At 41.7% G+C, this 18,034-nt stretch overlaps 1 protein-coding gene and 1 long non-coding RNA gene across 2 annotated transcripts in view; both read right to left on the bottom strand.

Annotated features, from left to right (window-relative positions):
• The window catches only part of LOC122778388 (GDNF family receptor alpha-4-like), a 48,266-nt gene that overhangs the window by 10,456 nt on the left and 19,776 nt on the right, over window positions 1-18,034 (bottom strand). The window contains exons 2-7 of the mRNA XM_044040240.1: window positions 12,798-13,094; window positions 9,474-9,545; window positions 8,199-8,547; window positions 6,604-6,713; window positions 4,328-4,462; window positions 394-530 (exon numbers count right to left, since the gene is read on the bottom strand). Coding sequence (XP_043896175.1) covers window positions 394-530; window positions 4,328-4,462; window positions 6,604-6,713; window positions 8,199-8,547; window positions 9,474-9,545; window positions 12,798-13,094 — 1,100 coding nt within the window. The remainder of the gene's footprint in view (window positions 1-393; window positions 531-4,327; window positions 4,463-6,603; window positions 6,714-8,198; window positions 8,548-9,473; window positions 9,546-12,797; window positions 13,095-18,034) is intronic.
• Window positions 16,003-17,483, bottom strand: LOC122778389. Its single transcript, XR_006361430.1, has 2 exons — window positions 16,274-17,483; window positions 16,003-16,120 (listed from the first exon to the last, which is right to left on the bottom strand). It is a non-coding gene; the product is annotated as an uncharacterized LOC122778389 (long non-coding RNA).

Genomic DNA, 18,034 nt, shown 5'->3' with positions numbered 1-18,034 from the left:
TTAAATAAGATGGAAGAAGAAAAGATATGTACACAAAGTTAAAAAGTTGTTCAGACATTCCATAATAATAATCCCCGAAGGCAATTTGTGATCAAATAATGTGAAGCTTCTCACTTTCCCATCAGCCTCAGCTGTACTTTGTGTTTGATATAAATGATAATAAATAATGACAAACACAGAGTCTGAGTCTAACACGGTCTGAAAGTGTTGTTTCTCATGAAACTGAAAACAATGAAAATATTAAAAATGTTAGATTTATGGTATTTTCCTGGGTATCGATACTGAGTTTGAAATTATAAAATTGTGACAAACGACAAATGTGTTTTTGACATTTTACTAATTAAAATGATTCCATTATAGTTCCAACAGCAGATGTTTGTGACGTGTACTCACGACGTTGTTGTGCTCGGGCAGGTGGTTGTTGCTCAGGAGAACGTCCTGCTGCACCAACGCTGACGGTCTGGGAGCAGGAGGGGGGGTGAAGTCTGCAGGCAGGGAGCCGGGACTGCCCATCCAGCTGATGGAGTTACCTGCACGGAAACACAGTGCTGTCACTCACAGTGCGTGTGTGCGTGCGTGTGTGTGAGAGTGAGTGAGTGGGCGTGAACCTTCATATCTATTTGGCAGCTTTATTGCCGGAGCTGTCGGCCGCTTGATGAATCGCTGAGCTTTATGGGAAGTGCATTGATGCATTGATCCAGATTTTAGTGTTTGGACATAACAGGCTCAGTGTGTATCGACAGCTTGATTGACAGCTGCTGTGATTGAGTGGCAGTGGGGGCTTTGCCCTCTTAACTCCTCCCCTCCCACCTCTCGAGCCTCTTGCATTTGCCTCATGCTGCTGTCACACAGCGTCACACCTGGTTCAAACAGTGAGTGATGACTTCAGATGGGAGCTCACTTACCACCTCGGTATTTGACCAAGATGTTTATCACATTGTTTTTAATCAGACAAAAGGCAGCAATGCACTCGCTGTGTCGTCTGCCAGAAGATAATGGGATAGCTCAGGATGTGTGAACTTCTTTATTACTTATAGTTACTTATACAAAGAGTGAAATCATGGGACATGACATGACATCATCTCCAGGGACAACACTTTATAAAACGCAGCTACAAATATCCATCTGTTCATTCACACACAATCATGGGTTTTTGGACATAATGGGAGGAGACTGGAGGACCTGGACCGGGAAGGGAACCAGCAACCTTCTTGCTGTGAGGCAACAGCGCTAGTCACTGTGTGGCCCATCCCATGAATATGGATCTTCCTCCACAGTCGTGGTTCCTGATCTTATTGAGCTTGACATAGTCGCAGATTTATAAATGAAAATGTACAATTCTTGACCTTTTATCTGCATGTTGATAAAACAACAGTGTTACAACAAAGATAATTCTCCCACACTACACCCCTCCTCCGCTCCCTTCACTGGCTTCCTGTAGCTGCTCGCATCCGCTTCAAGACTCTAGTGCTTGCGTTCCATGCTACAAACGGATCCGGTCCAGCCTACATCCAGGACATGATCAAAACCTAGACCCCAGCCCGCCCACTCCGCTCTGCATCGACAAACCGGCTCGCTGCCCCCTCACTGAGAGGATCGCAGAGGCACTCGCAGAACTCGAGACTGTTCACTGTCCTCGCTCCCAAATGGTGGAACGATCTCGCCATCGACATCCGGACAGCTGAAAGCCTCCACATCTTCCGACGCCGACTAAAAACACATTTCTTCCGACTCTACCTCGACTAAGACGACAAAAAAAAAAACAAAAAAAAAAAAACTTGTACATCGCACTTATGACTAGCACTTCATAGTTTGTTCTACTTGAAGCTCTTACTTACTTCTAGCTCTTATTTGTACCCAAATGTTTAAATGCACTTTTGTAAGTCGCTTTGGATAAAAGCGTCTGCTAAATGACATGTAATGTAATGTAATGTGCTTCCCTTTAAACACACACACAGTTTACTCACTGGTAAAACAATTTAAACTGGTTTATCAAGCAACTCCCACTCCAGTCCACAGTCATGAACCTCTTGTTTCGGGTGACTGGGTGAGTGGGCGGTCCCACTGGCTTTGCACACGTCTACTCATCAGCACTTAAGTGCAGAACACCTTTGATCAGATGACGTATGGTGATGCCAGTTATGAACCAGGTCTAAGAATCTCATGAATAGTTGATGAGTTCAGAAGATGCTGTGAACATCACGGCAGGAGCCAGCCTCCCAGAAAGACTCCGCAGTCAAAGTCATTCCACTGATTTATTCCCTTTGAGCGTTTCCTCAGTGTGTCTTCAGTGGTGACACATTAATGCCAATTTAATCATTCTTTTCCTCCGAAAGGTTTCTAAATGAGGCCTAATGCAAAACAAAAGACGGATAACAATAGTTTTGGTAAGTTCTTCTTTTACATCTAACTTTTTATATTCAAAACAATCCCCAGTTCACATGATAAAAGCATTTACCACAGATTTACCAGGAAGTTCTGTAGGTCTCCAGCTGCGCTCTAGAACCCTACATGATATAAAAGCACCGTCCAGAGATCTTCAGAATCCTCCGGAAGATAAAGAAGCTCTTTCCAACACACACGGCATCAAAATCCAGCGGTGAGGAACAACTGGCTTTCAAATGTGAGATTTCCATCTCGTTCATCTGCCATTAGCCCAGATATGTCTGCAGCAGACAATAAGTTAACAATAAACCAACTGCAGCTAACCAAATTATAAGAGCATGAGTAATGATTCAAATGAGCCATTAGCCAACTGATTGAGTTTGAGAACTCATCCATAACCATCAGAAACATTAAGAGCATAAATCTTTACTCGTCCCTGGGAGAACATGACCTCTAGGGCCACGGGGGTAAATGGGGCAATGTTTCTCTTGTTTTTGGATCGCACAGCAGTTCCATCCAACTGTGTGTGTGTGAGCAGGTTTCAACACAACTATTCTCACATCTTCAACTTCAAGTGAACGTTCCAGATCACATGAGGACAACATTGTGCCATTCTTAGACCTGGTTCATAAGTGGTTTAAGAACCTGGAGCTGGGGAGGCAGTGCCACATCAGGAGCAGTCATCTGCTGGGACAAAGCCAGGATTTTGTTGAACCTGGCTGGAGTCAACTGAGATGTATCTTTGGATCAATCAGTCAATCCACCAACTACCCTTTCAGATTAAGGGTAGTTTGCTGTTCACATAAGATCAACACAGCAGGAAACTGTCTGATGCTTTCATTAATGCCAGAACATGTGGATGAGGTGTGGCCCACTCGTTATTGTGTTCTTGTGAATAAAAGTATCTTATTGTGTTTTAAATGAACCCACTTCGACAGGAGGTCGAGTAGAAGTTCTCAATCCCTTTCCATCCACACAAAAACAGGTTTTATTTATTCTATCACAGTGTCGGGGTGGGAATCTTTCGGTGTCTCATGATTCAATTACCATTCAGGACAAATCTCTCTCCTACACGCTTTCACCAGTGAGGCTGTGACGTCTGTGTCTCGGCTCCACCCTTCTATGTTATGTGCTCCCCATAAAGTGTCCGCCATTTTGTTTTGTCCATTTTACGTCATTCAGTTCTTTACATCTGTTCATTTTTCCCATTCATCAAAGTGACTTTAGTAACCAGTTGTTCACTTATGTAATATTTCTTAGACCATCACAAAGTAATACTGTCATTTGCTCCATATTTTAATCTTTACTATGTTTTGGCTCATCGCTGGACATCTAAATATTAAACAGTCTTAACTAGATTGTTCATAAGTGGTTAATCAACATGAGGCTCCAGGTGAAGCTGTGATTTAATGGTTCACACAGTAATCCAGGGATGAACTCCTTGTTGCTTGTTTTCCCATTCTTGACAATAACAGAAGTCCAGCAGGGCTGAGACTAACATTTAATAATGATAAGAATATTATTATTATTATTATTATTAATATAATAATAATAAAGTAATATGACTGAATTATTCAAGTTATTCAATGGTTAGATGAGACAAACATGTCTTGCCTCTGCCTGCCCCCTGTGCTGCTGCTGCTGCTGCTGTATACACACAAACGCTCCCTCAGTCAGGTCTAATTGGTGCGTTCCATTTGCAGTTGGAACTTGGAATTTCCAACTTACATGTCAACATACAAATAATACTGTTCTTTCCATGCAGACCAAACTCACTCACTCACTCACTCACTCACTCACTCACTCCTTTATCCTCCACATGAGGGTCACGGGGGCCGCTGGTGCCCAACAACAACATCAACAACAACAACAACAACAACAGTACAAACTTACACACTGCAGCTTTAATAAACAATAATAATAATAATAAAGGTGAACTCACGCAGGCAGCTGTTGTGGGTGAACATCCGCTGCAGTCTCAGACAGTCCTGCCACTGGTTGCCGCTGCCTTCACAGTTGCACCACAGTGACACGTCAGCAGAGCTGTTACTGATGTAGTTTGGTGTCATGATGGTACCTGGAAGACAACAGGGTCAAAATCAACCCTTTTATCTCAGTGAGACAGAATCAAATGACCACATGGTACAAAAAGAAAAGACTGGCAGCCTCTATTAGCTTCTACACTTCATTTCACAGCGTTTTGGCAGCAAAACACAAATGGCTTCTCGTGTCATTTCTTTATGTATGTGTATAATATTTATTGCAAGCAAAGCTAAACTGCTGCCTGCAGAAAAAACCAAAAACCAAAAAAGAGATCTAGAGTCTGTGACTGGACTGAAGGGACATTTTAAGCCTTAAAAACTGGTTTTCTGCTGATATAGTCTGTCAGCTCAATATTTGAAAATAAGTCTAATACCACATTTAAATGTAAAATCATTGATTCAACACTAAAGTAAAAAAGGAAAAGCTCATTTGCAACATTTTGTATTAAATATACAAACTCCCATTGCTTTAAAACCAATTGTTTTCGGTATTTGAGTATGGTGAACACTCTTGTAAATGTGTCAGAGTTAGCATCTGTCGTCCCTGGACAGATGGTACGTGACACTGAGAACAACAACAGACAGAAAAGTTACGGGTTAGTGCATTTTTATATATTTGTTGTTGTCTCTTTAAACTTTAAGCACCTTTACACTCACAATCGTTCTGCCATGCTTCTCTATCACGACAAGTCAAACTTGAATTAAATGACCATTAAGATTGTGGTTATTTATTTGAACTTAAGCTCAGGCCTTTATGATGTGCCAATTATTTGCAGAATTATGTCAACTAAAGATTTTTTTGCATTTTGCATTTAACACAAGAATGTCCATCAATTGTGATTTTAAAAAATAAAAATAAAATAAAACATCACTTTGCAAGAGAAAGAACAATAATTAAAACACCTTAAACTGCCAACGTAGAAGCATAAATTACAATGATTAAGTTGTTATGTGTACAGTTATTTTCAACATGTTTGCAATTTTTATCTTGTATTTTAATTAAAAATGTTTTAAAAAGGTACAGTATCTATATTGAGCTAACATAAAACGTGTGTGTGTGTGTGTGCGAGCAGTATATATATATCTATAGATATATATATATTATATTTCCATTGTTTGCTAATCTGTGTAAATATGTGGATTATGCAGGTTGTGCCTTTAAAATAGCTGCGGCTTAAGAAAAGTCATCCATCATTGTCAGAGCATTTCTTGTCAGCTGTCACAGCTTCTCATTTTCTATCTTGCTGCTTTTTCTCCTCTGTCAGAACACTTTGTTCACACACTCCGGCTCAGAGCCTCTATCCTTCCTCTCATCTCCTCATTGTGTTCCTATTCATATTTCAGGATTGTTCTCAAGTTTTTATCCAGTCTCAGAAAAAATGGATTGGGCCAAACATTTAGGTTTTGCTGTCATGGTGACGTTTTTCTGCTTTAAAAGCAACTTTTTAAGCTATTTCTGCAGCTGATGTGTAAATCAGTGGCGGCAGGATTTAGGATTTTGTGTCATTTGTATCTCAGCTGTTTCACAGTGAACGTGTTCATTTAATGCTTCTCATTTTATGTTTCTGCAAACCATGGGAAACATTTTACACAGAGAAAAAAACAAAGCTTGTCAAATTTCTCTAAATTGATGTGTAATGGGCGTGAATGGGTGAATGGGTGAGTGTGAAATACATTTGGTCATAAATATGAGAAAAGCTCTATATAAAGACAGAGCATTCAACTCTGTTTTAAGATAATAAAAAGACGTTAACACGTTAATATTCACATCTATAATCAGGTAAATAAGTAACAACATTCATTCCTCATGCTTTGCAGACACGTAGAATCCTGGAGACTCTGTTGCATCATGCAGTGGAAGTAGTTTGATGTTCACTTCCTGTGTCGCTCTTTCCTTCTGACCATGAAAGCTGTGAATCCTTGGATGAGTTAACATTGTTTTCTTTTTCTATCTAATTAAATTGTCTGTGTCATCATTGGATTCCTTGTAATGTAATGTGTATTTATTCTCTGTTGCAGAGTAGAAGCGTTTCACTTCCCATCACAGTCACAGTGACCGCGAACAAACCCCGACACGGTGTCAAAGCAGGTAAAATGCATCCTTTTACTTGATGTAATTAAACGCCTCGCTTATCCTCCTCCTTCCTCAACTTTGCCCCCACACACACTTGCGTACCGATGAGTCCGGCATATGCTCGGAGGCAGAGACCCGCTGAGTCTTTCAGGCAGCCGCTGGCTGTCAGCGGTGACGGCTGGCAGTTACTTAGGAAATCAGCCAGTCTGGACCTGTCAGCAGAAATGGTGTGTGTGTGTGTGTGCAGTGGTTTCCAGTCTGTATTTATTTTACTATCGTAGAATCATTGGCACATTTCACTGCAGGACGATTTGTCCCTTCTCCATCTTTTCTTAATTACCTCTTCAAACTTTGGGGCCAGTGTTCCCCAAGTCTTTAGGTCTGAGGGGGATTTATGTGGATTTTTGAAGCCAATTCTTAAACCCCCCCCACCCCAAGTTTAAATTATAGATTAGAGTTTTTCTGTCAGACCCAAAAAAACTAAACTGAATTGATTATATATTAAAACTAACAATTACGACTATTGCCGTCATAAAATCTTCGTCACACATCAATCATGTTTGTTGAGCTCGTGACACATTGAATATCAATAGCAAACCATCGTCACTGAGCAGAGAGAGCACAGGATAAGTTACAGTTATCAGTCGTGAGTCTTCAATCATTTATTTGAGCTTGATAATTGTTTGCTGTGGAAGAAACGAGGAGGGGGTTTTGGGTGGGGGGGTTCGGGGGTTTGTCAGAACAGCTTGAGCCACATGAGCCCGTCTTAACTGCCGGGACTTTAAATTCAATTTAACTGAACTTTAATTCCGTTCATTTTGGGCATCTGAGAGTTTCTCCACACATATGGAACTACTCTCTGATTCCACCAGCACTTGATTGAAAAATGTGGCAACAAACTGTGTTGACGTGAACGTGTGGTCTGAGGCATTCAGAGTCTAACTTCTCATTTTCAACTAAATATTATCTTAGTTAGTGAGTTCTCTCTCTCTCTCTAATCAAAACAACACAGAGACTGAGTTTGATGAGTCTGTGAGCAGCGTGGGATCATGAGCGTCCACTCACTTCCTGATGAAGTGACTGATCCTCTCTGTATGTTTCTAGAATAATAGATTATTAATCGATTACTTAGTGAATTGTCTGTATAACTATAGTTTGATATATTATCTGATTTCTTTGCTCCATAGAACAAAGAAATCATTCAAACTGATTCATTATGGTTTGTGGACAAAAACAAGACATACGAGAATATGATGTCGAGGTTTGGGAAACACAGATCAACATTTTTCAATCTTCTGACGAGAAAACGAGAACTAAATGAATCGAGAAAATAATCGACGCATTAACTGATGTAAAAATAATCATCAGACGAGCGTTTGGATTATTTATGGCGATTCTATTTAAAGCATTCATGTCAATAAAAGGCGAATAATGAAACAGGTGTCACCAGCAAACTGATCTCACAACAGCAAACACCTTTGTTTTCATATGTTAAACAACATTTTGAACCAGTATTGATTCACTTTAAACAAGTTCATCAGTGGTGAGCTTGAATTGATTGTGAAGGATTTAAGGACAATACGATAAGTGCGTGTGAATGAGACAGCGGTTTGTGTCGTCATCAAGTTCACAACAGTGCCACATAAAAACAGCTGATTTACAGAATGAAGTCCGTGTGTCAGGCGTGTGCGTCTGACCTGCAGAGGTCGTCACGGCGACAGAAGCTCTGCTGATGGAGGCAGTTGGGTTGTTGCCCCTCCATATCCTGGTAGGAGCAGGACGGTACGATGGTTTTCCTCCTCCTCTCTCCACACAGTGTGTTGGTGCAGGGGCAGAACAGAACACCCAGACTGTACTCCTCAGGAACCCGCTCCAGGAAGCGCCGCAGTGCCCGGTGGCACTTGTGCTGGTTGCACCGGCTGGAGCCGGGAATCCGTTTGGTGCAGGCCAGGACGTACTCCGATCGCAGGGAGCCACACTTCTCGTACAAGCCACAGTCCTGTGCTGCCTTCAGGCACTGGTTCTCACCGTCCAGGAAAGATGAGGCTGAGCGGAGACCAAAGGATTGTGATGTATGTGTGAGTGCATCATGCAGCAGGACTCAAGACTCTCAGGATATATTTTACACAGGGTTTATGAGGAAATACACTTAAGATTATAAATGAAATAGACACGGAACCCACATCATTTATATTATATTAACACATCTTTAATTTTAACTAATTGTAAGGTTATAAGGTAATAAATGTGTTTTAAGATCATAAATGTGTCACTCTCACTCTTTGAGAAGCATTAACATCTTATATCTTGTATATTTGGACACAGACAAAAACTATCCTGATATTATTGATAGGCCATATGGTTCAGCCTTACCTTGTGATATATATATATATCCAACGATATAAAAAGTTATATTTATATATAATGATGATATTTTTTCCATATCATCCAGCCCATAATATAAACAGTTTCAAAACTATCCTCTTGGCTGTATTTCTGTATTTTAGGTCGAGAAGCTTGTGAACATACGTAAACTGTAAACTGAGCTGAACGTACGCTTTTACGTGCCCGGTGTCCCAGCATTGACCCTGAACACATCACGCCTTCCCTCCAGAGAGAAAAGAGAGGCGGGTCCACATGTGACAGCTGCTCACTATCAGGATTATTTATTGATTGCTACATATTGATTGATTGAGTCACTTTGCTTGTGTGTATTTGTATGAGTGCTGAGACAGATATTAAACACTGCATGTGTGACAGTGATGGACGCTGATGTAAATCACATGGACGCTCTCTCTGTCTGTGTCTTCATATTCATTACATCTTTAGGACCTTTGTCAGGACCAGTAGTCCTCATGGAGGCCAAAACCTGGTCCTAATAAGTTAGAACCTCATTTGTGATGAACTGGTTAAGTTAAGGGTTAGACATGTGTGTGTGTGTGTGTGTGTGTGTGTGTGTGTGTGTGTTGTACCTGCCACTAAAGAGGCCATGCGAGTGTCCATCAGTGTGTCATCATAGGGAGACATTTCAAGCTCATCTTCCCCTGGAGACGAAGAACAAACACAAACATTAGCAAACGTCTGACGTATCGATGTCAACGTGACCACAGCAGCGTGAGAGGAACACAAGACAAATGCTGAACCACCAAGACCCTGAAGACAGAGACCCTGAAGACGGAGACCCTGAAGACCCCCGGAGACCCTGAAAGGGGAGAAAGAGAGCCTGAAAGACCTAAAAGACGGAGACCCTAAAGAGGGAGACCCTGAAGACGGAGACCCTGAAGACGGAGACCCTGAATACAACACACAACAATGGAGGTCTCACCATGATACTCTGGTACCCCAAGGAAAGGGAGGGGCCAGTTATTATTCTTAATGGAAAGCAGGAGACCAGGCTGCACTCGTGGAGCATGAACTCTTAACGACAGCAGTGTTTGGATCTAAATGACTGACTATATAAAAGCACAGTTCAGTGTCTGAATGACAATATTGAAGCTCATTAAAAACTTTATATAAATTATATATAAATTATTTATATAATTATATAAAACCACTCCAGAGCCATTTTAGTTGCTTTTTTAATGACTTAATGGTTTGGACAGATGTTGTAATACATGCGTGTGTTGCTGCTAAACATACCTGAATCTGATCTGTGTCAATGAAAGGTCATGTGTGGACAAATGAAGGCTGAAATAAAGCAGGTGCATCATCGTCACCGTCAGCTCAAGCTACTGAAAGTTGCTTTTGTCCAGTTTTAAAAACCATCAGCTGAGCCTTGATGGACGAGTGGACAGACCATTTGTTCCTGCAAATTATTTCAACGTTTTTCAAAGTACTAACCCAATCAAGAATGTAATGGCATGTAAAGTGTTTATGTATGTAAATCCTATTGCAGGCTATATATTTATGGTAATGACACGCTCGAGCAGCCTTGCAGGGTTAGGAACTGAAGAGTGTGTAATTACACTAATGCTCCGCTGGCTAATAGGCCACAGGGGAGACAGAGTCTGAGAGTCTGAGGGCTAGTGTTAGCTCACTTACTAATGCACTCTGGATATACACTCAGTGTGTGTGTGTGTGTGTGTGTGTAAATATCACTGAAAACTGTTTATATTATAAAGATATTTTGTTGTTTAGAGGGAGTGAGAGGTTAGGACAGGACGTTCTGCAGCTTCCTCTCACTGCAGAGTGGAGTGTACAGTTAACTGGTGAATCATTATTGATGATGTAAGTGTGAATGGTTGTTTCTTCTCTGTTAAATCTGAATAACATACTGTTGTGACCATCATGAGTCAGTCACGTTCACACTGTTACGTCTGGTGGGCTCACGCTGATCTGAATGATCTGAAAACCATCAAGTGAGTGATCTGGACTGATCATCTCCAGAAGCTCTAAAAGCAGCTTCAGTGTTCGCCTGTCCAGTGTTGTTTCTCAAACATAATCCAACTTAAAGGATAAACTCTATAGATAATAATATATTAAATGATATCTCAACATGAGAACAGTTCAGCATTTCTACATGTTGATGTTTTTGTAGACGTCACCTTCTGTGTTCTTCAGTGTTACTGTAGAGTAGTAACTGTGAAGTTGAACGGGCAGCCTGTGGCCAAGTGGAAAGGGAACTTGACTTGTAACCAGAAGGTCGCCGGTTCAAATACCCAGCCCACTGCTCTTAATTCTAGGATGGGTCAAAATGCAGAGGAATACTTTCCCTAAGGGGATTAATGAAAACTAACTTTAAACATACACAATAATTGTCCATAATATGTTCATTCTTGTAGTATTATCATATCAGAGACACTGAACTCCAGATTACCCCTGACAGCTTTGCTGCCAGTGAGTGTGTGTGTGTTGAACGGTGTGACACAGAGTTGAAGTTTTATGTGATGATACTATATTTATTTATTATTTGTTTATTATCTTGTCAACAAATCCCATGTGCTCTGCTTACGACCAGTAATGAGTGTGTGTGTGGCCTGGTATATGTCATCCAACAACAACGACATGTTCCTTCATCACAATGAAACACATGCGCTCGCTAAACGGAGCCAAAGCAGCTGCGTCTTTGTTGCCATTTACATCCCATGGTATCTGAAGCTACAGCAGATACGAGGCTAGTTCCAGTTCCCTCTGCAGAACGAGTGTGTTGAATATTGTTCATGTGTTTCTTACATTTGCTGAATCATCACTCATGTACTCTGCAAACCGGGCGTTAAGGTGGGTGAAGTTACGACTTGGTGCCACAATGACTTCCTTTCCTTTCACCTTCTCCTCCTCTGAGAGTCACCGCAGCAGAACTTCTGCTCAGTGACCCACGTATTTCATTTAATGCATTTTTCTTCCTATTCATCTGAACTTGGGACCAGTATACTGGATGTGATTGATGATTAACCCGATCAATGGGGAGCAATGGTGACTGTGTATCTTGCTCAGAGGTATCTCCAGATTTGAACTGGCAACCCTGTGGTTACAAGCCAAGTTCCCTTCCCTGGACGACTCTGAGCCAAACACATGAAACAAATTCAGGAGCAAGAACTGAACAAAGAGGCTGTTTGTGGGCGTCATCATCGAGAAAGCTGCTGGTGATTAGTTTGTGTTTCCTGTTTTATTTTCAAATGTCTCTCTTCTCTCGTTTCAGGTAACTTGCTCCTCCCCCTTGTGTTTTCCTGCCAGTGTGATTGTCTGCCCCGCCCTGATTGTGTCCACCTGTTCCTCATTACCATGTGTATATTATGGTCTGCCTGCTGCCAGCTGGTCCTCTCGTGTCTTTGTCTCGTCAGGAATGATCAGGATTTGCTCCGTGTCACTGTCTCCTCAGGTTTTAATACTTTTCTTTGTCACTTTGTCAAAACTTTGTGTTTTGTTTGTAATTTTTTTAGTTGCACTTTGAAAATAAAAGTTTGTTTATTTTTCACTTTGTCTCCCGAGTCGTGCAACCGGGTCCAAGTCCTGGTCCCGGGGTGACAGTGGGCCTCTGTGGTGATCCCCACCAAACCGAACCATAGTCTTCAGCTTCATTTATTGTGATAAGCTGGTTATTTGTCCATCATACAGTTTACTGCACACTCTGGTGTCGCTGTAGCCCCAACTCATCTCTAGTTTCTGAATAAATAAACATTAAAAAATCAATGGAACGACTTGAAAGATTAAATTCTGATGGGAATCTCATGGTCTTGATTAAACAAAGCAAAAACCATGATTCATGAACAATAACACAATGTTTTATGACCTTTTTAAATTCAGTACATTCACACAGTGAAGCAGAGAACCTCCTCCCCAGCAGCTCGCTCACTGACCTGGCAGCAGGCGAACCCTCCAGTAGATGCGCAGACACTGCTCCTCCTTGCGAAAGCCACGCTGGCACTTGCAGGCCACCAGAGCCGGGTGTTTGGCCAGCAGGACGTCCTGTCTCTCCAGGCACTCGGCTGCCGCCTGCTCCCCGAGCGGGGAAACCGCCGCATCGGCCGCACACAGCTCCAAGCCCCGGTACAGAGCCTCGCACTGGAGATCAGCTGAGCACACACGATGGGCTTCCACACAGTCAGTGGGGGCGGAGGCCAAGGGGAAGACGGGTGATGATATTGACCACGCATCTGAAAGGACAAAAGACAAGGAAGTTTTAAAAAGACAAGGAAGTTCACATTTTAAAAAGACAGACACAACATTATTGCAGCGTTAATGCTAAAGACAACGCCTGTTGTCCGTTGTGAAAGGTGTGGTCAGTTAATGTTCACAGATGATTTCATACACTAATACTGATTTCACTTGACTGTACGGTTGCACTGCAGGTGCTAACTGTAGCTTCTCCTGATTATTTGAGCTTGCAGTTTACCTTAAAGCCTGGTTCTGTGTTTCCATCACGGTATAAAACCCTCGGTGTGGGCGGTGCCCGACATCGCACCGTACAACAACAACAACATCCAACGGCTCTTTTTTCTGCTCGGTTTGTCTCAAAAACACGTCAAGTTTTGTATGAGAGTCGACTGCAGCAGAACTTTCTCTGGCTTTTCTTCTGTGACTCGCTTGATAACTTCTGGCTATTGTCTCGGCTTCAGTGGACTCAGACTTGACTTGTAGAGCAGTGTGCACACAGGACAGTCGTGTAAGACCTACAGAAAAACATACTTATTAATGTTCTATGAGGATGACATTATAGCACAGCCTCCTGTAATGTAACATATGCTCGCCACCACGTCCATGTTCAACACATAATTATTTCTCTGAAGTGGTAGAATGTTGCAGCCTGAAAAAGAGGTGGCAGGCTTCACAGAGAGGCAGAGCCTTGTGATAAAGGGATGTTTCTAACCTGGCACTGATTGTGTGAAATGTGCTCGAGCACAGCCACAGAGACATTTCCATGCTGGATTTGTGATTCCAGTGGAGAACTCGACTCAAATCAAGAAGTGAGGACAAGTGAGGTTTCTGCACTGCAACCCAAAAGTGACAGTGAACGTTAGTGCACATGAGTAACAACACACTGGAGCTGAAAATGTGCAAGGCCCACCTCGAAAGAAAACTGTTTGTTCTATTTTACAAAGCTGTCAGGTCCACTTCTCATATTCCAAAGGACATCAGCACCAAAGACTCTGTGTTTTATATTCCTTCATCTCCCTCTTCCATCAGACAGCACAGTGTGTGATGTCTGCTCTACATACTGACTACAGTATAATGCATAAGAACCTCATAAACACCCATTTTAAAGTAAATATTTTAATGACAACTACGCAAACATCCATCCTACATCGTCCCTGTTTTATCCTCCGCGTAGCAACAACTCACCACTGACAGCCATTTAACCATCACACTGACTTCAACCTGTGAAATTACAGGTTTAACACACTGGACCTTTGAAGTTGCCTGTATAATGGGCAATATGATAGTGAATGTAAATAAATGATGTGAAAATAATTTACTGTAGCTGCGCACAAAACATTCACACACACACACACACACACACATTAGCTTGATGTTGTTTAGATTCACTCGTCAACACAAACTGAAGCAGCTTTTGTTTGTTTCTGAAATATTTACACACCTCAGCACTTCAGTCTTCACAGAGCGAGTGCTGAGTGTTTTCCAAATCATCACCACAGCGTTTCAAATGGTTTGCAGCACAGCAGGAAACATCCACACAACACTGCACTGTGTATTCAATTGGAGACGTTACAGAATATTGTCACATCGCTCTATTCTCTGTTCACTTCAGTGTTTCGCCACCGGTTAAACAACAGTTCTGTCCTCAGATGTCGAGCAGTATGTGACTGAATAAAAAGTCATATCATTTTCCAACACAATACGTCCGTTAAATTAAAAACGCGACTTCTAATCTATTGTTATTTGACTTGATGCTGATTTATTGCAGAGTTTTCTGATGGTTTAGACTCAGTTTTGGACGTTGTTTATGAAAACAGTTCAGTGACTTGGTTTATTTTCTTTGCAGTCACTTAGGTTCACGTTTGAATTATCTGATGATCACCACAGTCGACGCCTCAACTTAACTGAAGCACAGGACGGCATTTATTATTCGTGTTAACACAATTTTTATGATTCCTATTCTGCGTCATGTCTGCATTTCTTTTCTGTTTGAAAGTTATTTAACCAAAACAATGCTGATAATGTCAGCCCACATATGACTGGTATTATGTATTAAAACAGTCATGGGGAAGACAAGGACAAACACTGGAGACTAAAATACTTCACAAGAGGTTAAAGTTAAACATGCAAATAGTAACAGATTAAATGAAATAAGTCAATCAGAACATAAAATGATTAAATATTATAGGTAACAAAGGACATGATGAACTATAACATGACAAAATAATAGTTGGTGTAAAATAGAAAATAAAAATTCAGTAAAAGGAGACTAAAAAGTAAAATAAAATGTTTTGTGTTGGATCCTAAACAAAAGTAAAAAGAGTTCAAATAAAAAATAAAGATCTTAGGTTTGGAAAGCAGTTTTGTGTGCTGAATGCAGAGGAATGATAAATACTGAGGTTACATTCAAGGACAAATGCTTAACGCATCATCGGTCCAATGCAACTGAATCATCAAGAAACCAATCAAAATAAATTGATTGTGGTCTTAGTTAATCAGTCGAAACAAAACAAAAGATGGGTTCCTATTTCCTGCCATAACAAAGACGGATAATGATCCTTGTTTGCAGTTTCAAGTGTCCTCTGAGTCAACGTTTTACAAATGCTGACTTTTCTGTCAAGTCCTCAGGACAAAAGTAGCAAAACTTCATTCACTCATTCACTCATTCATTCATTCATTGTTGACCACTTTATTCTCCACATGAAGGTCACAGGGAGCTGGAGCCAATCACAGAGGGCCAAAGCTGGGGTCACACCCTGGACAGACGACCAGTCCATCACAGGAACACGGAAACAAACATTCACTCTCACACTACGGTCAAACTCTCAGTGAGACCGGGTCTCTGGACCCAGATCTTTGTGTTTCTGATAAAAGATCTGCTGAAACAAAGAGACCGTCATCACTGGGGATTTTTAACATATTTAATATTAATATGCACTTTATTGCAGGTTTGCACATTTTCTATAAAACATGTGTTAGAATAGTTTGTGTTGAGGCAGGTGATGTGTTGGTCGCTCAGCTCCTCCTGGAAACAAAGAAGAAATCAAAGTCAAGTCAGGAAGTTCATATGTGTGAGCGGCGCTACAGTGAACACACACACACACACACACACACACACACACACACACACACACACACACACACACACACACACACACACACACACACACACACTCACCTTCTTGTTTTGTTGCAGCACGGTGTTCGGGTAAAAGAGTCCCACGTCCAGCAGGAACTTATTTATGGTTCCGGGTCAAACCAAGTGAGGAGAAAGGAGAGGGGAACTTGTGGAAGATGGATAGGATTTTTGGAATCTTAATGTTGATTGTAGAGTTTGTTTTTAATAAAATAATTACAAAAAAACATTATTAAAAATGTGTAAAAACTTGTTCAAAATATTAAGTTAAAAATACATAGTTTGTTGATAGTAATGATGTTGATGGGAAACCTGCACATGGTAGCACCAGAGCTGACAATCAGGGCCACAGTATAAAGGCAGCCATTTTACATGCGTGTGTGTGTTGCTGAGACGTGTGTGTTTATCCTCGTCCATCATCAGTGTCACTGTAATATGTCATTCTAACAGGTGGTGTCAGAGAGTGTCACTGTCATGTCACTGCAGTGACATGACCACGAGACATGGAAAGAAAAATGGACGTGAGGAACCAGACGAAGGAACCGGCTCAGCAGTGGAACCAGGTCCAGGGACGAGAAGCTGGAGGAACCTGCAGGTCTGGTGAAAACTCTTATTCCAGCTCGAGCAGTTAAAGATCAACAGATGGAAACAGATGGAAACAACAGCAAGTGCTCAAACAGAGACAACGGCGACCTGAGCCTGACCCTCTCGGGGAGAGATGATGGTGATGACGGTTACAATGATCCAGATGAGTTTTGGTTCTATCCCAAACTACAGCCATTAGCAGCAGAAGATGACATCGAGCACTTCCTGACCACATGTGAAAGAATGGCTCATGTCTGTCGCTGACCTAAAGATGGATTGTTTATGTTTCAATGGACATCAAGACTCAAAATTACACCTGAAACCTATAGAAGACAGTTCTGGTCCTTGAAGACGGAGCCTGAGCTGTATGTAAGACCAGAGAAGTCAACAGTAAAAGACTGAGACTATTATCCTGGAACAGTACTTGAGAATGGTTCAATCCAAACCTGGAGATCTGGGTCAAAGAGCATGACCCCAAGACGGCAGAGGAAGTGGCTCGCCTGGCAAAGGTCTTCACATCGGCCCGGAAAGGCAGACGAAAACCACCACGCCCACCCAAGTAAGTAAAAATCAGTTCAATCCCCAAACCCCGGCCTACGCTCTAAAGCCTCCACCTACGCCCACCACACAATTATGATTGTAATGTTACTGCTACTGCTTATCAATACACCTACAATACTTCAAACCAATGGTCTCCAGTCTAACTTAACACTAAGGACCGGGTCATGTGTGCACAGACTCGACCTGCTCCAGTTCCAGCACAGTTGTTGGTGCATGTTAGTTTTGTCAAAATAGAACAAAGATTGAGATTATATGAGGTCTGCTTCTTCTCTACAGTCTCAGGATACACCGCCCAAAACATCCATCCATGCACTAATGTTGTTCTAAACGTTTTTTACTCATGTGTGGCCCCTCCCTCCCTCCCTCCCTCCCTCCCTCGCTCGCTCAGTCAGTCAGTCATATGCCGGTTCTTCTCTTCCTCTTACAACAGTGAGACACTGTGTGTGTATGTAGTGCCATAAACCAGTACCTGACTCTGAGGACTCCGGGTTGGTGAACCTGATCCTGCAAGGTTGATTTCCCACAAACAGCCAGTAGGGGGAGTGGAGACAGCCACCAATCTCCCCACAACAAGACATTTAACCATCACACACATTTGACTATTTCTGTTTTTGACTATATTCTCTTTAGGTCGGTTAAAGAAAAAGGTTCTGTAAT

The sequence above is a fragment of the Solea senegalensis genome, linkage group LG12 (genome assembly GCF_019176455.1).
Source record: "Solea senegalensis isolate Sse05_10M linkage group LG12, IFAPA_SoseM_1, whole genome shotgun sequence".
In the NCBI taxonomy this organism is placed as follows: Eukaryota; Metazoa; Chordata; class Actinopteri; order Pleuronectiformes; family Soleidae; genus Solea; species Solea senegalensis.
The sequence above is the reverse complement of the archived record's forward strand: the minus strand, read 5'-3'. Positions and strand labels throughout refer to the sequence as shown.